Source organism: Saccostrea echinata, unplaced genomic scaffold (assembly GCF_033153115.1).
Source record: "Saccostrea echinata isolate AGI-Se365-2 ecotype Australia unplaced genomic scaffold, CSIRO_AGI_Sech_v1 ptg000054l, whole genome shotgun sequence".
In the NCBI taxonomy this organism is placed as follows: domain Eukaryota; kingdom Metazoa; phylum Mollusca; class Bivalvia; order Ostreida; family Ostreidae; genus Saccostrea; species Saccostrea echinata.
Window position 1 is genome coordinate 41,678,266 of NW_026889803.1, and position 23,253 is coordinate 41,701,518.

Genomic DNA, 23,253 nt, shown 5'->3' on the forward strand with positions numbered 1-23,253 from the left:
TACATGTTTAACAAATTATTATGTCTTGAGAGATAAAGATGATGAAGAGCAAACAAACAGTAGAACAGTTTAATTTGATTGCATATACCTTATTGCTGCTAGCATTTGTTTCACAGAAACTATCTTTTATTTTCTCACCGAAACACATTGGTACATCTTGATGTAGTTAAATGCAATTCAACCACATACTAAAATGGCCGGTTCCTCTTATAAATTGAAACTGTTGAATGAAATATGGAGATCGCGAACAGTATTCAAGCTCACAAGTCCATTTAATCAATACAAATCAGAAGCAGAGCAAACACGGACCTCTAAAACATCAGAGGTGGGATCAGGTGCCATGGAGGAGTGAGCATCCCCTGCCGACCGGTCACACCCGCCGTATGCTTCCTTTCATGATCGGGGGAAAAACCCCCGAAAAATCCGTAGACAATTCAAAGTGTAAATAATGACCTAAACTGTTAATACTGTCCATAATAATCATGAATCATAAATTCCATTTAGTCACTGAACCGTTTGTATGAAGTTTTGTATCTGTGGAATCGAGACAATTTACTCTGCATGATCGTTTTTACTCCATCCATCACTCAGCGACTTCCGTGCTACACCTGGTCCACCTAGCGTACATTCCAAACAATCGTAGTTTCTTTTCTTCATTTCTAATTTTACCGCCTCGACGACATCCTCAGAAACACCTATATGAAAGATTAAAAAATGATAATAAACATTAAAGATTAAATAGTACTAATTCAACAATACTTCGGACTTCCAAACGTGATTACATTCTACGTCATATCAAGCAGTACATGTAACAGTATACACTTATCCACTGGCTGTGAGTGGGATAGCTCTTTTATCAAACCCGCGACAGGAACTATTCCCCGAGGGCTTGCCCGAGGGAAATAGTTCCTGTCAAGGGTTTGATGAAAGAGCTATCCCACTCACAGCCAGTGGATAAGCGTTTTATTATACTGATGTACATCATACTTTCTAAGGGTTGGATTTACCTGATACTACAGTTCGATAGTAAAAACATGAAAAAAAAAAAATAATTATAAAAGTTTTGAACAAGTATTTGGAATAAGATAACACTGTTAGAATGAGCTGAAATCCTGATGACGTCACAATGCTACTGAAGTCAGGATGACATCATAAGTCTATAGATTGATTACAGGAAATCAAACTTGGCGGCAAAACTTGCATGAAAATTTTCCGAGGGGTGGATAGCAAAAACTATACCCCGGGGTATAGTTTTGCTATGTGTGGAAATTTTGAAACTATAAAGATAGTTAGTTTACCTTCTTAACTTTATATAGGAAACATTTTAACAGAAGTATAATAATATACACTTATCCACTGGCTGTGAGTGGGATAGCTCTTTTATCGAACCCGCGACAGGGACTATTCCCCGAGGGCTTGCCCGAGGGGAATAGTTCCTGTCAAGGGTTTGATGAAAGAGCTATCCCACTCACAGCCACTGGATAAGCGTTTTATTATACTGATGTAAATTATAATTTTTGAGGGTTGGAATGCCTGATACTATAGTTTCATAGGCAAAACATGAAAGTAATAATTTTTAAAGTCGAACAAGTATTTGGCGTAAGATAATCACTGCAAGAATGAGCTGAAATCCTAATGACGTCACAATGCTACTGAAGTCAGGATGACATCATCAGTCTATAGATTGATAGCAGAAATCAAAATTGGCGGCAAAGATTGAATGAAAAATTTCCGAGGGGTGGATAGCAAAAACTGTACCCCGGGGTATAGCTTCGCTAGGCATGAAATTTTCAGACTATAGAAAAATAGTTATTTTACCTTCTTAACTTTATATAGAAAACATTTTAACAGAAGTATAATAATGAGGTTTGCTATAAATTTCGCAGGGGGATAGTTCGTACACTGTCATGGTCGTAGGAACGGGGGGGGGGCACGGGGGTCGTGCCCCCAATAATTTTGCCGATATATAGAATGCTTTAGAAAACATAGCTACTATACGCTTGTGCCCCCTCAATAAAAACGTCTGATGACCTTTTTCTTTGGGGGGGGGGGGCTTGTCAGGGAATTTTTGGTAGTCGATAGTCCCCCCCAACTGAAAATGTATGGATGTGCCCCCCCCCCCAAAAAAAAAAACTGAACTTGTTTCCTACGGGCCTGACTGTACCTGAAAAGTCCTGGCTGAGCGTACTTTTTATCCTCCTGCTGATATTTCATTTCAAATCGGAGTATTTAAACTCGCATTTAATAACCATTAAGGTGGAGATTACGTCATCTCGTTATTAAGGTGGAGATTACGTCATCTCGTTATTTGTCTGCTATATCGCTGGAATATTGCACTATATTTTATTGTTACGTCATTAATACTTCTCGTTTCCAATACACAGAACGAATTCTAATATATTAAAAAATTCATTACTTATTGTTTGTTATAAATAACCAACAATAAAAAATCAAGTGACATGCGTACTTTAAAATTAAGATGTGGTCGTATATATACGTAAACATTTCATAGATCATATGATATCTGCATGAATCGACCAAAATGAAATAGTTATGAACATGTAACTTTTCAGATCGGTACTACGTAAGAAGTGGTACAAGGTCAGACCTTAATATTTTTCATACATGTTTGATAAATCTCGTGATTTCAGGATGAATCTAATGATTTGTTTTGAATTTCTAATGTAACATCTCGGTATGGTTCTATCTGCTAAGTGGCACAAGGTCGAGAAATAATTCATAATTATAATATTTAATTTTATCAATGCATACCAAATTTTATGTTCAAAATAAACAATAAATTATTGATTATTTCCATATAGAGGGTAATATACACAAAATATTAATTTATGACGCATCCTTTTGCATTTTATATGTACTTAAACTTATTTAAATCATGAAAATGGGAAAAGATCAAGGAAAAGATTGTGAATTTAAATACCAGGATGTATGATTTCATAAACTAAGAATAAATAATTCTGAAAATTCTTGGGGGAATTTTCGACATTTTATCCAAAACACTTATTATCTCCTGTTCAGGTTTTACATAATATCTTTTCAAAGAAATTAAGATTATATTCATTTTGTAAAGAAATACTTCTTCGGATTCTGCAATTCTTTTGGAAATGAGGATGCAAAGGATGAAGAGGCTTTTTAGCTCTGTACATTAAAACATTCATATAACTTCTTTAAATTATATTTCAATAATTTAAGACAGTACTGCAAATTGGTTATCTTTAACTGACCCCAAGCTTCAGCTCATAGAAGCAACACATTCAGTAGCCCAGTTGCTGGTTTTCCAAAATTATAATTTAAAGGTCCTTGTTGCCATGCAGACATACTCCCTTCCAAAGTTCAAATAGAGCACATTTTAATGACTAGAACAAAGAGCTGTGAATTTTAAAAGTAGAATTCTTATCCAACACTTTCTGATACATACCAAATAAACTTTGAAAATATACATATATCTATTGACAAATGAATTATCATCCATGACTAAGTAGATGAATATACTTCATGCAGATTAAGGTATGTCACTCGTCAGCCTTTTAGAAAAGTTCAGTCAGAACCTCTTACTTAAAAACTATTGGAGCATAGCAAACACGGACCTCAAAATTTAGAGGTGGGATCAGGTGCCATACATATATACAAAGATACATACAGACAGCTCTTATCTTGAACTTAATGAGAGTGAGAAAAAACTCCGATATTCAAGAATTCAAAATATTGAGGTTAAAATACATAAAAAAAGGTGGTTGGGACTTCCAACTCACATTGACATATCCATGGTATTTGAGATATTGATGTTCAAGATACAGTTGTTCAACTGCACTTGGTAAATTATTTACCTGGTAAGTCATTATTTACCTGGTAAGTTATTATTTACCTGGCCTGATAATACAGTAAGCACACCCCCCTCCACCAGCCCCTGTCAGTTTGGCGTGGAACCCTGATCTGCGGCAGGTCAGACAAATGTCATCTAGGGCGGGATGACTGACCCCCAGGGCCTGCAGCAGGTGCTGATTTACATCTATAAGATCCTACAGAAGATAAGGCCTTAGGATTTTAATAAACACATTGCTTAATGTTATTGTCCATGAATCCTCTTTAGCTAGACAATTATATCTTAGGAGGTTGAGTGGTCAACAAATTACTCAACAGATCTACCTAAAATAGGATTTTTTTTAAGTCATATTGTTTACCTAGCCATAAAAATTATTTAGTACAGGAAAAAAACTTTCTAACCATAATATTTAATGCAATTTCCTATATTTTTATACAGAAGTCTTCTTTTCAAGCAGGTTTAAATAGTCTAAAATTGACCATGACCTCCCAGCCTTCTTTAAAAATCAGAAAAAGCTGATGTTACCCCTGACAATACCTCTAAATCAGAAAAAGATAATGAGTTGTTCTCATCATCACTGTTACAAATTTCCCCATAAGTTTTGACCACTGCATTTGTGAGTTCATCCATGGACTGTAGAATTGGCTCAAAAATCTTGGGATTCTGTAAAGTTTATCAGGAAAAAAAATGTAACATTATGACATCAGAGCAGAAAGGAGAAAGAAGATGGTCATATGGATATTACCACAATAATTTAAAGCAGCAAGAAAACCATGAACTCTATACTGGTATTTCAGACTGATCATGTTTCCAACTCTTCCAACTAATGTTAAAATCACTATGAATTGAACTCACTTTTTCTTTCCTTTCTCTGACCAATCCAACTAGTTTTTTCGTAGATCGGGAAATTTTTGTATTGATCAAAAGAATTTTCATCTGTGGAATGCTGTAGAAATAAATTTTCTAACCAATGCCCTCTATATTTATTTTTCTAAATAATGCACTCTGTATTTATTTTGTACACATAGAAAATAGAACCATGCACTGTTTGAAATTCAAACCATATTGTTAAATAAAAAAAAAACAAAATATTTATGTACTTACGCCTGCAAAGGTGTAATGGCTCCTTTTTGAAAATGAATAGCCCCACCTTCGAAGAGAAAAGTAATGTAGTCTTGATAAACTACTACGCAAAGAAAATAAATGTTAATGTATAAGTAACTCACCAAATGTTGCCACAGAGTTATCTACTCCTGAAGGAGTGCCATGTATAATTTTTTCTCCAAAATAAGCCCATTTATTGATCAATTCTAAATCTTTTTTTGACCAGAATCCCAAAGGTCCATTTCCTAGAATTTCAGGTTTCTGCACAAATCCAAACAAAGTTAAAAATCCTGCTGACAGACATGCTGAAAAGCTAGCAGAAGATCCTAATCCAGCTCCAATTGGAAGATCCGACTGGCCAACAATGTGAATTCCAATCTGCTTCCTTTAAGATAATATTTTGTAGGATATATACCAGTAACTGCAGAGTAACATTGGTACCGCAGATTTTCCTTATATTTAATATTAGGAATCATAAGTTACTACTAACAACTTGTTTCCAATCCTTTTGTGTGATATATGTATACAACAAAATATGTTCAAACCAAGCAAGTCTGAGAATTTCATTCACTAATAGAGATGAACTTTATCACAATGCAATTTCAACATTACTATAAAAAGCACTGCAGAACTAATTTTGATTCACAATTGTTATTACAGTTTGTTATACTAGATAAGGTACACCCTTCAAAGTTTGGGGAAAGAGATCATGAACTATGTAAGAATTTCAAAGCTTCTTGAAGGTACATGTATTGCTAAATGGGACACATACAAAAACGCAACATTTATGTGCTCACAACTGCAAAGGTGTAATATTTTTTCATTATTTTATATATTAGGTATATCTGTTCATGATCTGAATATTGTTTGGAGAAAACACAGAAGATAAATTTGATTACCCTGAGATTTTCCTTAAAGAGCAAAACAAAGAAATTGTAGTAAATATTGTTTGTTGTTCCAAAGAGGACTCCAATGTATCTTCATTCAACTGTAGGCAAGTCAAAGTATTCTTCACATCTTCAGGTGGTATTGTTGGTTCATCAAGATGTTGATCTGAAGTTAACAAAGAGATGTATACCTGGTAGGGATGTCAAATCAGTCAATTAATTATAATCGGTTACTCGGACATTTTTTCGATTGAGTACCTGCATGGGTACTCAGTAAAAATGTAGATACAAGTGTGTTAATTTTCTTGAGCCCCATTAACTGATTAAGCTCTGTTAAACCCCAAAGCTGTTTTTATCACATTTATAAATGTATATAAACATCACTTTCGAAGTGGGTAGGAGCATTTCTATGCATATCTGATTTCACTGCCGTATATTAACTAAATAATTTAAAAATTATTTGAAGATAATAGACCATACTTAAGTAAGCGTCTCGGAGAAAACCATGCAAAATGGCAAAAATGGTCCACAAGCTTACATCTCAGATATTTTAAAACTGGTATAAAACTGGAAGGACCTCCCATGAAAGTCCAAATTTTGAATTCAATTGCCCCTCAATGTTGTTCTATTTTTAGCTTTGACCTACTTTAAATATTGGCCCAAATATCCTTTGAAAATTGTAAAAAAGATACCAAAAAAGATACATTTTGAGTACCAAAATATGAAAATAAGAGAAAAATTCATACAAACTTTTTATTCATATTTAAGTTATCTATGTCTTATTTTTTCAGTAAAACAAAGTTCAATGAATAACAGCCATTTGATGTTTTTTAAAAAAAAGAATACCAAGATAATATCGTTACCCATGACAACATATATGTTCTGGATTAAAATGTTTTAAGTTCCTTTTATGTAGAATTGTATTATAGTTGTCCTTTTTGTTTTGAAATATTATAAAGTGACATGTTGAAACATTTCCAGTTAAATTATGATATACTAGATATGAGCTTTTTTAACAATTTTATTGTGATTTGCAATACATCAAAACATAGCATTGTTTGTGACCTCATATCTGCCCTATTTGAAAGAGTCCAAAGATAGATTTTTTATATTTTCCTAATTATAGTCTGTACTTACAGGTGTAATTACTAAAAAACAAATTGCAGTGTTTACAGACTCTTTAAAAATACTTTGAAAGTTCATAAATATTTGAATTTTTTGGAAATGTGAACTTTGGAAGATTTGTGACCTTTTTGTACTTAAACTGGGTAAGTACTGAATAAATTTTACTATCCTGACTGATACTCTAGGCAACATACTTTTATGCCTATCAATTAATTTCAGTGCAAGAAATGTCATAATTTGTTGAGATTTCCTCAAATATGTCTAGATTCCATGATTTTAAGCTCCTAGTTTGACTACATGTTCTATTTTTAGTAACATGCCTCTAAGTCATGAACTAAGGCAACAATGACAAAAATGTATGTGGTAAATTTAATGGTATATCAATACTATATTGCACACAAAAATTGATAACAATACATAAACCCTGCTTGTGGACTGTTTTGCATGGTTTTCTCTGAGACGCTCACTTAAATGATGTTCACGAAAACAATCATTCAAGCCATCCAAATATTAAGAACCACAAAAGGTGAGAACAGCTGTGTACCAGGTGAATGGTCATTAATTACGGGTGTTTTACAGGTTTAGATGATTACATGCTAATTACCGTAATACCGTATGCATATTTAAGCTATTTTTTTGATAATTTTTGATAAAAATGTGTACTTTGATATAAGGAAAAATACACATCTGAGTAAACGAGAACCATTTTTAGTATTCGATACACAGACTTTTGATCGAGTACCAGGTTATCCAGGTATTTGTTGACATCCCTAGTACCTGGTGATTTCAAAGTAAATCTTATTTCAAAAGTGTGTTTTATATAGCTCTATAAAACTATCAATCTGTGGATGAAGAAATTAGTTCAAGTATTACACTGTATATAGAAAACTTTTTTAAAAAATAAAAAACCTGTCAAAGAGCTTTCCAATTTGTTGAGATCTGCAGAATCAATCCTTTCTTTCATCTCCAAATCAGAAAAAGTTAGTGTAACTTCATTGACATCTGATGCTGTGAATTTGACAGTGGTACAAAGGCTTAAACTACCTGCAATGGCTTTCTAAGGCCAAAAATAAAATTAGGTTTGTTTGGCGTTGCCGGCCGACTCACATAAATTGGTGCGGTCCAAAGAATTTTTTCAACAGATACTGATCATAATTTTTATTTCGTAATATTCATCCGGATTTAGGTGTTTGTACGTTTGCGTAATATATACAGAATGGGAACGAATCATGTAAACGCTTGGTTGATCACACAGTTTTCATTTATAAGCGTCTATGTGATGTTGAATAAATGCGTATCATGAATCCAAGCATTCGAAAGCGGTAAAATGTAAACTCGATATAACAGAAGTTGATGGCATGACTCTCTGTGGTAATGTGGTTTTAAAAGTAAACTGATGAATAAGATATACCAGTTCGAAATAGAAATTTCACGGTACAATGTCATGTTCAATGTGCTAGTTTAGCTGCCATGCTTGGATTCGTGCACATGATTCGAATTTACACTAATTTAATGTCAGTGATTTTTAATACTATGTATATTAAAGGTTTAAAACTAATAGGGTTTGAAAATCAATGACAAAACTGAGAATGAATTCGGACTGTGGTTGTTGTTAAACTATCGGAAACCCATGACGTTCGGATACTAACAACATGTACCATTTCTGAAATTTAAATAAAAAAAAAAATATTTTCCCTACCTACCGACCCAAACGTATAAAGACTAAGTAGGCAACGCCAAACCAACAATATTTTAATTGTGGCCTAAGGAAATTGAGAAAAAAGTGATTTACTTTTCTTTTTTGTCACGGTTTTAAATTAAGAGGCAGTACCAGGTTCATGACTATGTACAATATTAAGATATGATTTCACAGTTTCAGAAGATTTACCAATCTATAAAACTGAGGCAAAAAAAAGAACACATGAAGAAAATTATAGTGGCATAAAATGGAAATCTACACATCATGAAGAGAACATCATAAACTTTTTCCCGCAAAAATGAAGACCGCTGGACTTTTCTGTTGTTAATTTTTGGTACTAAAATGAATATATTAGAAAAGCAGTTATTCCACGGAACTTCTGTGTCTAAAAATAATTTGAAGCAAAATATATAAAGTTTACCTTTCCATAAACAACAGAGTGTTCGCCGTGTAAAATAACTTTACCAGGTGCAGTTACAATCAACTCCATGCTTGATGGGCGTCTTCTTTTTTACCTCCTAAACGAAAGAGTTAGGTTTTCTATTCTCATTTTCTATTTGACTGTTCATTGCACAAAATACAAACTACAAAGTACAATGTTTCAAGCTAAAATATTGTTCAGAATAACCGAACTAGCCTGCTGTCCCTCACTAAGAATGTTAAGGTAAGATTTTTTTTTTAACCACAGCAGACAGATCCTTTGGGAGATTGCTAACACCGTCATTGAATTTATGCATTTTACGAATGCTTTGACACTTCCATTTTAACAACTGTTGAACATATTCTCTTCAGAGAAGTGGGGAGGCTTTCACCTACATTATAGGCGAGGCCTCTCCACTTCTCTAAAGAGAATACTTTTTAAAAGCTGATAAGCGGTTAAAGCAATATGAGCTGCATGCAACTTTTATGTTGATTTTTTTTGTTACAAAATTGTAATTAACTATTACAATGACAGAATAAAAAGAATGTTTATAAACTTTTGTTGTTCATATTTGCAGTGAAGAACTATTTATAAGCTTTGATTGAAGCAAAATTACATTATTGTCATCCTGTACAATATTATTTTTTTATATAATGCTATACATTCCATAGCACAGAATCTTCTCTTCTGAAACATTTTAGTACTTTATTTTGGTGTAATTGATCATAAAGGATTATGTTACATACATATTTATCATAACAGCACATTTTAACAGGAAAATAAAATTCTCAGAAATGCAGCTCATATTGCTTTAAATTGAAAACAAGAAAATACAAAAAAAAAATTTACTTTCTTGTTAAAAGGGAAGAGCCATGTATGCAATAAAATAAGTGTTTAATATGACATTGCTAGGAGAATCAATTAATCACATGCATCAAATGTTGATTTTTGATTTGAATCCTTTGCAGTTCAAAGTCTTTTCCAAAGATTTACACAAAAACTGGTGATAAAGGTAATGCCTTTTGAAAGATTCATATTTTTTTTAATCTATAGAGTGGTCTTTGCAGAAGAATACCTATAATGATGTAACTGTTACAATTAGTTATTAAAAAAAAATTCTCTGTCAGGAACATCTTCAACTTACACAGGAGAGAGAAGATCAAAGGATGATATCATATTTGAAGCATTAGGATCAACTGATGAACTAAATTCTGCTATTGGGTAAGACACTTAATGTGTTCAGGTCTATGATTATTAAAATTTTAGTTGAACAGGATTAATCTTGATTGAGATTCGACTTGGCTGGATATCTGGACCAATGACAGCTAGCATCAGTCCAGATAATCTCAGCTGATATTAGAACAGGATAAGATAACTCTTTCTATGATAATGTGCTGAATGAAATATTTTGTTCAAATACATGTATTACTTTTTTAATGTTCATGTTTCATCTGTCTGTCAGTTAGCATTTTTCATGTCTGCCTCATTCTTAAATACTATGAGGCCTAGAATCATAAAACTTTGCCAGTTAATGCATCGATATCTTAGGTAGTAGGTGTGTCACACCCTGCATTAAATTCATTCCTTTTTTTTTTTAATAAAAAAATCTTTATTTAAAGGGAGGTAATCCCTACATATGTTGCATGAAGAATGCACAGAAATGAAATCAACAATAAAAAGAGTTTAATTAAAACAGGTTTCATGTTACTCAAAAAGTGTGGTCATTCATTGAGTTTTACCTATTGGTTGTTTGGTGTCACATGTGGGCATTGAAGTTTACTGAATATTCATAACTGTTTGTTTACCAATGTGCTTGGATAATCCATATTTCATTATATGTCTACTCTTGAAAAAAAAAGAATTCTGGAGAAAGTCATTTTTGACAAGCATCAACATTTTATTTTATTTCTTTAATGGTCATAAAATGACATACAGAAGAAATATTTAATCTTAAATAATCTGTTATTTGTCTTTTAAGTGTAGCAGCAGAATTTTGCAAGGATGACGGTCTCATCAGTCAATTAGAACAGGTAAAAACAATTTTTTTTATAGACAATAACATGAACTTCCCCAATTTATGCAGACAAAACAAATTATGACTTTTAATAAACTGAATTTATCCACCAAAAAGCCCCTCCTCTTTCCACTTCAAACAGTGTTCCTCTTCAGAATCTACTTTCCCCTTTCCGCTTCAAACAGTGTTCCTCTTCAGAATCTACTTTCCCCTTTCCACTTCAAACAGTGTTCCTCTTCAGAATCTACTTTTCCCCTTGCCACTTCAAACAGTGTTCCTCTTCAGAATTTACTTTCCTCTTTCCACTTCAAACAGTGTTCCTCTTCAGAATCTACTTTTCCTCTCTCTGCTTCAGTGTTCCTCTTCAGAACCTTATTTTCTTCTTTCTGCTTCAGTGTTCCTATTCAGAATCTACTTTTCCCCTTGCCACTTCAATCAGTGTTCCTCTTCAGAATCTACTTTATTATAATTTATTCATGATTTATCACTCAGAAATAATTTTTAAGTTCTTGTAAATTAAGCATTCTGTACCATCTGATTTATTTTGGTAAACTAAGCCTTACAGTTAGGAAGTGGGCAGTTTACATGTTTATCACTATATGAAATTTTCTTGCCTTCTGCTGCTGCTTCCCTAAATTCTAATTTCTGTTCATCAAATTGTATAAAAAAAAAAAAAACAACAGAATTTTAATTTTTTTGTACATTCAGGTTCAGTGTGTCCTCCAGGATATAGGATCCTGTGTAGCCACTCCAAACTCCTCTGCAAGGGAGGTTCATTTAAGTAAGCCTCTCTCTATCTTTCTCCATTTAGAATGGGAGTAGGTTTAAGAAGTGAATTTAGTACCTAAGTTATACTGTTTAACCTGGATTTGGGCATGCAGTTTATGCTTTATAAACTGTGAAGTGGTTTATATTAAAGCATAAACTGTTACCCAAGTTGTACAGGTTTAATTAAATTTGTTTCTTATAATTTAATTTTCTATCATTAAGCACAGGTATAATTAAATTTATTTCTTATAATTCAATTTTCTATCATTAAGTGTAAAAAAAATAAGATAAATTTCCTTTCAAAAATGCCTTCAAATCGTACAAATTTTAAATGTAACATCAAGCATATTGAAACATTTTTGAGGCATGTTATTGTGACACATACAGGCGACACAGGTTATACGATATATAAATAAATTTTTCTATCCAATCAAATAACCAGAACTAAATTATTCTTAAAACTTTGTTTCATCATCAAATTATTTATGCTTTCAGAAAACACACAATTTAATGCTACATTCACAACAGAATTAGAAAAATGGATTGATCAATACACAGAAGAGTTACCTCCCTTGAAGAATTTTATCTTGCCAGTGAGTTCCCTGTTAATTTAATTTAAACATATTTTATTGAGTAATTCAGTAAGGATTGGGCAACAGGCAAAGCCTATGCACACCCTCTCCTTGTTGAGTTCCCTGTTATTTGCCCTTGTGAAACTTGTTTGCTACAGGTAGTATTTGTGATTGGGGCAACAGTTTATACAGTACCTAATTAATGATGAGTAATTATATAAGTTAAGGAATTGGCTAATATCTCTGGCATACATGTAGTTTTCTAACACATTGATATTCATTACATTCATTATCTTCACCATTTTTCATTGAAGGTAACATGATGAATTCACAAAAACTTGTGAAAAAAACTTTAAGGGAAAATTTACTATCATTTTAATTGTAGTATCTTGGGTAAATGTTGTGGGAAAACTCATGCAGACTGGATATTATGGCTGTGTTAATGTTTTTTTCCCTTTAACAAATGATGTTTCCTTTAGGATAACAAGGCATGTGTTTTTTTTTTTTTTTTTTTTTTTTTTTTTTTGTAATGAATGCAAGGTTTTTTTTTTCTGTTGTAGTCAGGGGGCCTTTGTTCAGCTCATCTCCATGTTGCTAGGTCAATTTGCAGAAGAGCAGAGAGAAGGTAAAATCAATTCTGTAAGAAAAACAAAATAATTATATAGGTATATAAATGTATCACGCTGGCATATTTCATGAAGCGCATTAGCGCTTCTTGATAAATATGCCATCTTGAAGTGTTGTAGTTCATGTACTTGATGAATTTTCAAAAATGAAATTCATATCTTATATATCTGAAGAGTTGCCACAAATTGTGCCATTCAACTTTCATTTTTAAAACAATTTACACTATAGTTTTGATGTCAAGTATGGTATTATGACGTAAAAATAGAGATATTCATGCTCATATATTTCAGCATGCATGTGTGTTTCAAGACAGTAATATCAATAATATCATTAATATACTCTCAATACAGAGTACTTCAATTTTGCAGGGTTGTTCCAATGGTGAAAGCAAATGAAGTTTCTCAAGAACCCTTGAAATATTTAAATAGGTTAGTGCTGCTGGCTTGTTTCTTGTTTGTTGAGAAGAGAAAAAAAAAACCTGGAATTTAGAACACTTTATGTACAAAGCAAAAAATGAGAGAACTGTTTTATAGCATACCCTTTACATACAATATGAACATCAAGTCATTTTTATGCCCCGCCATGGATATGGTCATGGCATATAGTGTTTGTTGTGTCCGTCTTTCATCCTTCCATCTGTCCTTCCATCACACTTGCGTTTAGCTCAGTTTCAATAAAACTATTTAAGATACATTATATGCTGATACATACATGTATTGATGAGAGCTATTCAAGTTCATCAACATTTTTAGCTCTTCTGAGCCAAAGGCTCAAAGAGCTAATGCTATATGGCCATTTGTGCGGTGTGCTTAAACTTTTTAGAATACAAATGTATGGGCCATAACTCAAGAACCCCTTGGCCAATTATTGTCAAATTTGTCACAGGGTATCCTTGGCCCAAGGGCTCCTGTTTATACTAAAATAGGGTTGTGACCCTCAAACAAGGGGAGATAATTAGGAAAATAGAAATAAAAGTACTGGTTGCTAAAAAATCTTCTTCTCAAGAACCACAGGGCAGATTATCACCAAACTTACACGAAAGGATGAAGATATGTTGTAAATTAAAATTTGCATGGGGAATCGCCCTGGGGCAAAGGGCGTGGTCTCAAGGTCACTTCAAATTTGACAAAAAATTTTATTTTATTAAAATGTTGATATTTTCCTTACTATAAGGACTAGGATCATCAAATCTTGTCAGTTGATGCATCTAAGGACCTCATATCATGTCGACTCAAAAGTAGGTCACAGTGACCTACTTTTTAAATTTTGTGGCCATTCTTTTTCAAAATGATATAGAGGCATATTTTAAACAATTTTAGGCCTATGATCATCAAACTTTGTCAGTTGATGTATCTTGGGTCCTCAGAGTACGTCAACTAAAAAGTAGGTCACCTTGACCTACTTTTTGAATTTTATGGCTTATCTTTTTCAGAACAACTAACTTAAGGTCATTAATTCGAATACTGAGAGGTTTAGAATCATTAAATCTTGTGAGATGATGCATCTTGGGGCCATAAAACATATTTATTAAAAAGTAGGTCACAGTGACCTACTTTTTAAACAGGCATTCGATTTCAAAGCATTTTAGAGGCATAAATTGGACATTTTAAGGCCTATGATAATAAAACTTTGTAAGTTGATGCATCTTGGGTCCTCGAAAAACGTCAACTGAAAAGTAGGTCACTGTGACCTACTTTTGAAATTTTATGGCTATATTTAAATATTTAGGGTACTATTTGGCTTAGAATCATCAAAATTCGTCAGTTGATGCATCTTGGATCCTCAGAGTAGGTCGACTGAAAAGTAGGTCACCATGACCTACTTTTTAATTTATATGATTATAATTAAATATCTCAGGTACTAATTGCCTGAGAATCATCAAACTTTGTCAGTTGATGCATCTTAGGTCTTTGGAGTAAGTCGACTGAAAAGTAGGTCACTGTGACCTACTTTTCAATTTATATGACTATAATTAAATATTTCAGGTACTTTTTGGCTTAGAATCTTCAAACTTTGTCAATTGATGCATCTTGGGTCTTTGGAGTAGGTTGACTGAAAAGTAAGTCACCGTGACCTACTTTTGAAATTTTATGGCTTTATTTAAATATTTCAGGTACTAATTGGTTTAGAATCATCAAACTTTGTCAATTGATGCATATTGGGTCCTTGGAGTATGACAACTGAAAAGTAGGTTACCTTGACCTACTTTTGAAATTTTATGGCTGTATTTAATATTTTTGGGTACTATTTGGCTTACAATCATCAAAATTTGTCAGTTGATGTATCTTGGGTCCTCGGAGTAGGTAGACTGAAAAGTAGGTCACTATGACCTACTTTTCAATTTATATGGCTATAATTAAATATTTTCCGGTACTAATTGGCTTACAATCATCAAACTTTGTCAGTTGATGCATCTTGGGTCTTCAGAGTAGGTCGACTGAAAAGTAGGTCACTGTGACCTACTTTTGAAAATTTACGGCTTTAATTAAATATTTCAGGTACTAATTGGCTTACAATCATCAAACTTTGTCAGTTGATCCATCTTGGGTCCTCGGAGTACAACAACTGAAAAGTAGGTCACCATGACCTACTTTTGAAATTTTATGGTTATGGTTATAATTTTGAAAATATTTTAAGTATTAATTGGCTTAGAATCATCAAAATTAGTTGATGCATTTTTGGTCCTCAGAGAATGAAAAGTGATAAGTAGGTCACGATGACCTACTCTCAGGTACTGATTCTTAGAATCATCTTGGGTTCTCAGAGTGTTTCATCTAATATGTAGGTCATGATGATCTACCTTTGGAATTTAGAGGCTTTAACTAAATATACAGGATACTTAGAGGCTTCAAATAGAAGTGATAGGTTGTACAGTTTATCAGAAGAGCGATTCAATGCCCTTGGGCCTCTTGTTTGACCTTGACCTTTCATTTGACCTTACTTTTCAAAAAATATGTGTTTAGCTTAGTTTGAAAGAAACTATTCAAGATATACTTATCAAACCTTATATGCTGATACATATTGATGAGAGCTATTCAACTGCATCAATGTTTTTGACCTTGACCTTTCTTTTGACCCTGACCTCACTTTGCAAAAATCTGCGTTTAGCTCAGTTTCAAAGAAACTAGAAAAGATATTTTTTATCAAACTTCGTATGCTGATACATATTGAGACCTATTCAGTTGCATCAACATTGCTGATCTTGACCTTTCCTTTGACCTCTCTTTTCTCAATTTTTGTTTAGCTCAGTTCTAAAGAAACAAATCAAGATATTTTTATCAAACTTCATATGCGGATACATTTTGGTGAGTGCTATTACGGTAACCTGCATTTCTTGACGTTGACCTCCCCTTTGACCTTGACCTCACTTTTCTTAAATTTGCATTTAGCCCAGTTTCAAAGAAACTATTCAAGATATTTTTATGTAAGCTTATGCACTGATACATTATTTGGTGAGAATTTATCAACTGTGTTTTTTTTACCTTGACCTTCCCAGTGACCTCTGACTTTACTATTTATTGTGTCTAAAACTCAGTTTTAAAGAAACTATTCAAGATATTTTCATCAAACTTCACTAACTTAACAAACTTCATCAATACAAATTTTTATGCTGCATTACTAATGAACCCTGAGCAGGGCATTGATGTCCGATGGTTCAGTTTTTTTTTAATTTTGTTTTTACAGACTGAGTGATTTTTTATTTACTGCTGCAAGATTTGCAGCAATGAAGGAAGGAAAAAAGGAAAAGATATACCACAGACCCAAACAACAAAATGATGACAATGATTCTACTAAATAGTTCTGTATAATGTGATATTTTGTATGGTATGTTTTTGTAAGTTATAAATGATAAATTACAGTCTTTACTCCTCTTTTTTTTTTAAACAATTGGGGGTGGGTTGGGGGGTTTATATTATACAATTATGGACTTCAGTGTAGGTTGATATGTGGTTATAAGGACCCGTGTTAAGCGATATTGTCCAAACACACAGAAAGTGATAGCAACCGAGCTTGAAAGGTCGCTATCAATTTCTGTGTCTGAGGTCAATATCACTTGACATGGGTCCTTATAACCACATATTGACCATTCACTGAAGTCCATAATACAGGTAGTTATATTACATAATCACTCAAAATGAATAATCTGACACAGTCCTTACTGAACAGACTTGGCTGTCATTATGTCACAATGGTAAAAACATGCTTCTTGTATTATGACGTCAGGTTATACGTAACTTTGGTGCAGCTGAACAGCGAGTCGTGCGACATCATATTCCATGAACACACTTTCGCATCAATATCATAAAAGGATGAAAATCATGCGACGTCCTTTCAGCCAATGAAAATTGCGAAAATAATCTTCTTAAATATTATTTTTACTGTGTAATTCTATAAATTTGATTGGTTTGCTTGCTTTCACGTGCAAAATTATATTTTATGATATTGACTAGAGTTACTAAAAATAACTTAAGGAAATCCAAAGATGAGTTTATAATGGTGAAAAGTCTTTAAAACTTACAAATTCCTACATGTTTTTGTTTGTCTCTTTCTTTTCCAAAGAAAATAATACAGCAAATGTAGTTCTTTGATTCTGTCAATCCACAGATATATTGACTTCGCACTTGGTGCTCAAAGCACGAAGTGCGAAGTCGATATGCTTTTCTGTGAAATCGACATACATGTACCTATGGATTGACTGAATCAAAACTCATATTTAACCTTTGTTATATTATGTAGGAATTTGTAAGTTTTACGAATTCACCAATCAGATTTATTGAATTACACAGTAAAAATAATATAATACAATATTTACCTCCTTTTTAAATATCAATTACGTGAAAAGTTTTATTAAAACAAGAGAACCACCAAGAGTACAGTATGTCCTTTCACTTATTCATCAGGCCAAGAACATATTGCAAAGCTTTCAGGGAAATAACTCTAAAGTTCACCAGTAATTTGTCTAATGTTGGGTGTATAAAAAGGGGAAAATGTCATACTTTTTTGGCCAAACAGCTAAATCCCAAGCATTTTGGGCTGTTAATAAATTATGTAATGGAAACAAAGCAGACACCCATTAAATTCAAATTGCATCCCTACCACAGTTACATGACACCTTACTGAAAAATTACACTGGGAATTTAAAATTAAGGAGTATTTAGTACCAAATGAATCAATCATTGGTTTTCCTGATGAAATCTACAGTCTTTTATAACAAAGAGGCCCGTTGGAAAAAAACATTGACATCTTAAAGTAGCTCAAATTTATTGAGAGAAGAGTTAGTAAAACTTGCAATATTTACAGATTGAAAGATGGATGACAAATTTCAATTAGAATACCATATAATTAAGCAGAATTTTTAGCAAGGATTCAATTTTGGCATTATTAGCGAGGGTTCTGAGATTGCTAAAATTAAATATCGCTAACAATTTATTCCATATCGTTTGTTATAGCTTGTTCTATTGACATTATAAAATCGCTAAAATTACTTCTCACTAAAGATATATGGGTGAATTAAAAAAAAATGACCAAACACATATTTATCAACCCACACTAAAAATACAGGCAATGAAAACAGATTTCTATGTCTCAGCATATGTCTTCAGATAGTGTCTAAATACCTGTCAAATATCTCATTGATATCTCAATTAACAAAAATGTTATGCCCAAAAATGATGCTAAAATTGTCAGGAGTGCAACACTTTTTTGTGACATTTTGAAATTTCAATATTTTTTGGAGATCTGTGAAATAAAAAATAATGCTTCATGTTGAAAATAAAGACTTTCCTGATAATATTCAAAGTATTGAGCTTTAAATGTGGACTGTCATAACTTTTGTTTAATCAGGTTGTAGTCATGGCTGATGTTTAAAAAAATGTTATACCATGTCAGGAGTGCAACAGAAAAAATGTAGTGTTGCCAAAAAAACATCAATTGTAAAATTCTGATAGAAAATTAAGACAAAAAAGAATTTTGGAAGTGTAAAATAATAACTGATATACATTTTAAAACTTAAAAATGTTATATAAATCACAAGCAGCATTATAATGAGAGTCAAGTATATGTGCATACCCAAAAATGTCAGGAGTGCAACATTTGATGTTTTGCTCCCAAGCATGAAAAAACTGTTATCATTATATGATTTTCTGATTTTTATTTTGGAAAATAAAGACACAAAGAACATTTTTACCAAATAGATTTATCAATTACAGGATCAGTCTGTGCTTCAGATCCATATTTCTATGGTCAGGAGTGCAACACATTTTTTTAAAGATTCAAGTTGTGTGACGAAAAGACTTCTATTCATGCTTAGAAGCATTCATTAATTAATAATGATCTTTTTGTATAATTTGGTGCTAAATTATTGAGAGTTTTATTATTAAAATCCTTCCTTTTTCAATTTTATCAATTCAGATGTGTTTTTATCTATTTTGTGATTTTTTTAATGAACGTTAAAAATAAACACACTAAAACATTGTCATAAAATTCAAGTAATTCCTCCTCAACTTCACTGAAACAACAGAACAAGATCTTATGTAATTTTCACTTCACAATTCTACTTTAAAGGCCCCAATGCTTTTGGTCAAGAGTGCAACAAATATGTTAGAATTATAAATCATCCAATAAGAATAAAAATAAAGAAAAAATGATGAGTAGAATTTTTCTGGTGGGTTACTGTGTTTGTCTTTTAAAGGAAAATATGCTTTAAAATATATTTTATCTTCTAAATATACATTTAAGCTAGTTTTTTGGCATAAAATAGGGTATAATTCCAGATAAAATGCGAATTTTAAATACTTTCATCTGTTTTAATTATGAAGTATTGGGCTATAAGCATTGCACAATTTCATTACCACTTGATGCTGCCCACACTTTATGAATTTTTGTGTTCTATGGTTTTTATTTTAAACTTTACTGCAGTCAGGAGTGCAACAAAACTGCTTCATAATTACCAATGCTTTTTAACTATCTTTACTAAAAAATAAGTTGAAAAAAATGCTTGATACTATTTGATGTTCAAAACACTATGTCTATCAACAAATTACAGAAATTTTACAGTCAATTCAGGGAATAGTTTTCATCATTTCACATATATTTTAGATACAATTTATATATATTACACTTTGCAAATAATCATGTTTTAAGGTCTTCAAAATATGAAAAACCTGCTGTAAACGATGAAAAATATCAACATGACAAATTGATTTCAAAGTAAGAATGGGTTATTGTGTGTTATAATTTTTAAAACAGTGTTAAATAAAATACATATCAGATGTCAGGAGTGCAACACAATAATGTAACATAGGGTCACTTCAGAATCTAGTATTTTTCGTAAGAGAACTCGTATATAACAATTCTTTTTTGGCTTAGATTTAAAGAATTGACTTGAACGGACAAAAAAGTGAATTTTGGGGAATTTTATTGCTTCATATTTTTTTCTTATTAAAACTTTTCAAACCAGAATTGAAAAAAAAATGTAAAATAACAATCAAAAAGACACTTTTTTGTCACATGTACAAGAGAAGATACTCATTCAAGGTCTAGATTTAATCATTTATACCCCTTTTACCATTTTGAAGCATAAAAAACTATAATTTCTTGTGATTATGTATTTTAGAAAGTCTTTTAAGGTGTAATGATATTTTCTTTTTTCAAAAGAAATTTTACTAATAAAAATTCTGAAACTTTTTAATCCAATTGTCTATTCTATTGCCACTTCAGGATTTTAAACTAGAATGCATTTACAATATGATGATATAAGTGAAAAATATGTTATAAGTAGTTGAATTTTGCCAAAAAAATTCAGTTTGGTGGTCATTTTTTTTTTAATTCACCCTTATATCAATTTTTTTGGGATAAATTGCTAAATTTGCTTCTCGCTAAAATTTCTACTTAAATGGTATCTCATTGAGCCTTTCGCTCTGGTAAGGCTATATCAATCTGATCTTTCATAGCATACTCAATACATGTATTGAAAAAGGAACTGCTGATACAACTTTGGAACAAAATAACACTGGATTTTGAAAAGAGATTTATTTTAGACAAAATTGTCAATTTACAATTTAAATTAATATTTTCATATGAAGTTATAATTTAATGTCTTTAACTCAAATTCCATTAATGCATCTTTCTAAAAGTCAGATCGACATGATTCTAGCACTATTAATAAGTTCTCTGTGAATAATTCTGACGTTGATTTCTTCTGTCCTGCCAATTCTGAGAACGGTTTTGCTGGTAATTACTCTGGAATCGATCTTGTCTGTCTTGTGCTAAAAATACAAACAAACATATTACAACTACATGTATTATTCTGACAGAATTTAGTATAGGAGTCAATGTGGCTTTAAAGTGTGTCAGTATTCAATAATGTACATTACTATCTGCCATCACCAAACATACAGCAATTTCTCGCTATATCCCCATCAACAGGAACTTATTCATATACATGTACATGGCATACATTTACAAAATAACTCGTCCAATCCAGATGTTTGCTGGTATTCAAACATTGATATACAGTCAAACCTCATCATCTCGATCTCAATTGGACTGAGAAAAAATTTCGAGATATCCGAAGATTTGAGATATCCAGGGTAAAATACTTAAAGAATAAGGGGTTGGGACTTCCAAATCACTTTGACATATCCATGGAATTTGAGATATTGGTGTTCGAGATACCGAAGTTCAACTGCATATCCATATAATGCACAAGAACTAAATCGTTATACAATTCAGTTTTACTTTTCTTTCACTATACTGTTGCAACATTTTTTTTTCCTGAAATATATTTATTTTCTTGTATCCTATAAGGAACATTTGTAAGGAGTTAATTTTTTTAATCATAAGTGAAAAATTATTTTTGCACCTAAAAAATTTTGAAAAATTTCTATAAAATGAAGTTTTTTCACAAACAATGTATGTGATTTACAGTGTTTTCTTTACTGAGATTACTAAGTACAATATTCACAGAGCCTGTTTTTTAAACAGGTGTATCCTGTTTTGATGATTAATGCAATGTTTGTAATTAAGATACACATGTAATGCACTGTGCTTTTCAATTCTTCACTTTTTAATTCAAAGAATCTCTTTGTGGGAACAATAGTACAAGGCCCAAAGAAAATGTCCATATATATGATAAAAGAGTATACTACATCAAGATAATCTTGATGACAAAAGTATCAACAAAAGCCCCCAAGCCATAATGCTCACCCGAATCACTTTGGGACAGCAGATTTTTTTTTGTTTAAATTCCCTCTTTAACCTCATAAATATTTTGACCTCATGTTGTGGACCAAAATCTAGCCCTAAATGAGTTACAATTTACATGTATTCTAAGTTAAATCAACACAGCACTGGGATGCTCAATACCATCAACACAGTCCTGCTGTTTCCTGTACACATGCATAATGTAAAATCTACTCCACACATCTTAGGTACCGGGTATGTATTGCTTATTGATAATATTTGGCAAAATCTTGCAACTCCTTTATTTAGATTTTATCCCATGAACTCTTTTGTAAAACTCTGATCCCCTATTGTAGTCTCAACCTATTCTTAAGGACCTTGATCTGAACAAACTTGAATCTAAACTACTTGAGGATGCTTGCACATCAATATGCCTTATCATGGCTTTGCTGTTCATCAGAGAAAGATTTTTTCTTTTGTATTCTTACATAAAACTTTGATCTCCTATTGTGGCCCCATCCTATCCCCCAGGGAGTCTTGAATTTACACTACCCGAGTAGGCTTCCATTTAAATAAGACTAATTATGACTTTGCAATTCTTGAGATTTTCCATAATATTCCTTTGTAAAACTACTGTAAAACTACTGTAGCTCAAACCTACCCAAGAGGTATTGATTTGAACAAACTTGAATCTACCTGAGGTTGCTTTCATGCATGTAATTTGACTGATTATGACTTTGCTGTTCTTGAAAAGAAGATTTTTATAGATTTTTTCCTATATTTTCCTATGTAAAACTTCTATCTCATATCATGGTTCTGCTCTAGCCACGGGACATGATTTGAACAAAAAAAAGCTCGACTGAGCCCTTGACTCAGGTGAGCTAAAAAATTGTAAATATTTCTCTATATGGTAGGTATACTTCTATGTGCCTTTGAAATTCAGTTTTCCCTCTCTTGATAAATGTTCATCAGCCTAAAGTCAGTCTGAAATGGCTATCGGTAAAGTTTT

The 23,253-nt window shown here is 32.2% G+C and overlaps 2 protein-coding genes across 3 annotated transcripts in view; one reads left to right on the forward strand and one right to left on the reverse strand.

The window, feature by feature from the left end:
• Positions 1–55: 55 nt before the first annotated feature.
• The window catches only part of LOC133171862 (eukaryotic translation initiation factor 3 subunit C-like), a 32,781-nt gene continuing 9,583 nt past the window's right edge, over positions 56–23,253 (reverse strand). Inside the window, exons 22-30 of one of the 2 annotated variants that reach the window (XM_061306653.1) lie at positions 21,220–21,318; positions 7,870–8,004; positions 5,848–6,001; positions 5,071–5,333; positions 4,949–4,994; positions 4,700–4,790; positions 4,382–4,507; positions 3,887–4,040; positions 56–695 (exon numbers count right to left, since the gene is read on the reverse strand). In XM_061306653.1, coding sequence (XP_061162637.1) covers positions 553–695; positions 3,887–4,040; positions 4,382–4,507; positions 4,700–4,790; positions 4,949–4,994; positions 5,071–5,333; positions 5,848–6,001; positions 7,870–8,004; positions 21,220–21,318 — 1,211 coding nt within the window. In that variant the 3' untranslated portion in view covers positions 56–552. Of the gene's footprint in view, positions 696–3,886; positions 4,041–4,381; positions 4,508–4,699; positions 4,791–4,948; positions 4,995–5,070; positions 5,334–5,847; positions 6,002–7,869; positions 8,005–21,077; positions 21,329–23,253 lie in introns of those variants that run through there. The other variant, XM_061306652.1, reaches the window with a different exon arrangement.
• LOC133171864 (corrinoid adenosyltransferase MMAB-like) lies at positions 9,214–16,927 on the forward strand. The gene is made up of 9 exons (XM_061306654.1): positions 9,214–9,323; positions 10,049–10,092; positions 10,208–10,301; positions 11,059–11,110; positions 11,803–11,875; positions 12,358–12,455; positions 12,995–13,059; positions 13,430–13,489; positions 16,746–16,927. The coding sequence occupies exons 1-9, from the start codon at positions 9,256–9,258 to the stop codon at positions 16,858–16,860; spliced, it is 669 nt and encodes a 222-aa protein (XP_061162638.1). The 5' UTR covers positions 9,214–9,255; the 3' UTR covers positions 16,861–16,927.

Coding starts and splice junctions, on each gene's coding strand:
- LOC133171864 (XM_061306654.1), top strand. CDS start 9,256: ATGTTTCAAGCTAAAATATTGTTCAGAATAACCGAACTAGCCTGCTGT. Junction 9,324..10,048: donor CCCTCACTAAGAATGTTAAG/GTAAGATTTTTT, acceptor AATCCTTTGCAG/TTCAAAGTCTTTTCCAAAGA. Junction 11,876..12,357: donor TGCAAGGGAGGTTCATTTAA/GTAAGCCTCTCT, acceptor TTATGCTTTCAG/AAAACACACAATTTAATGCT.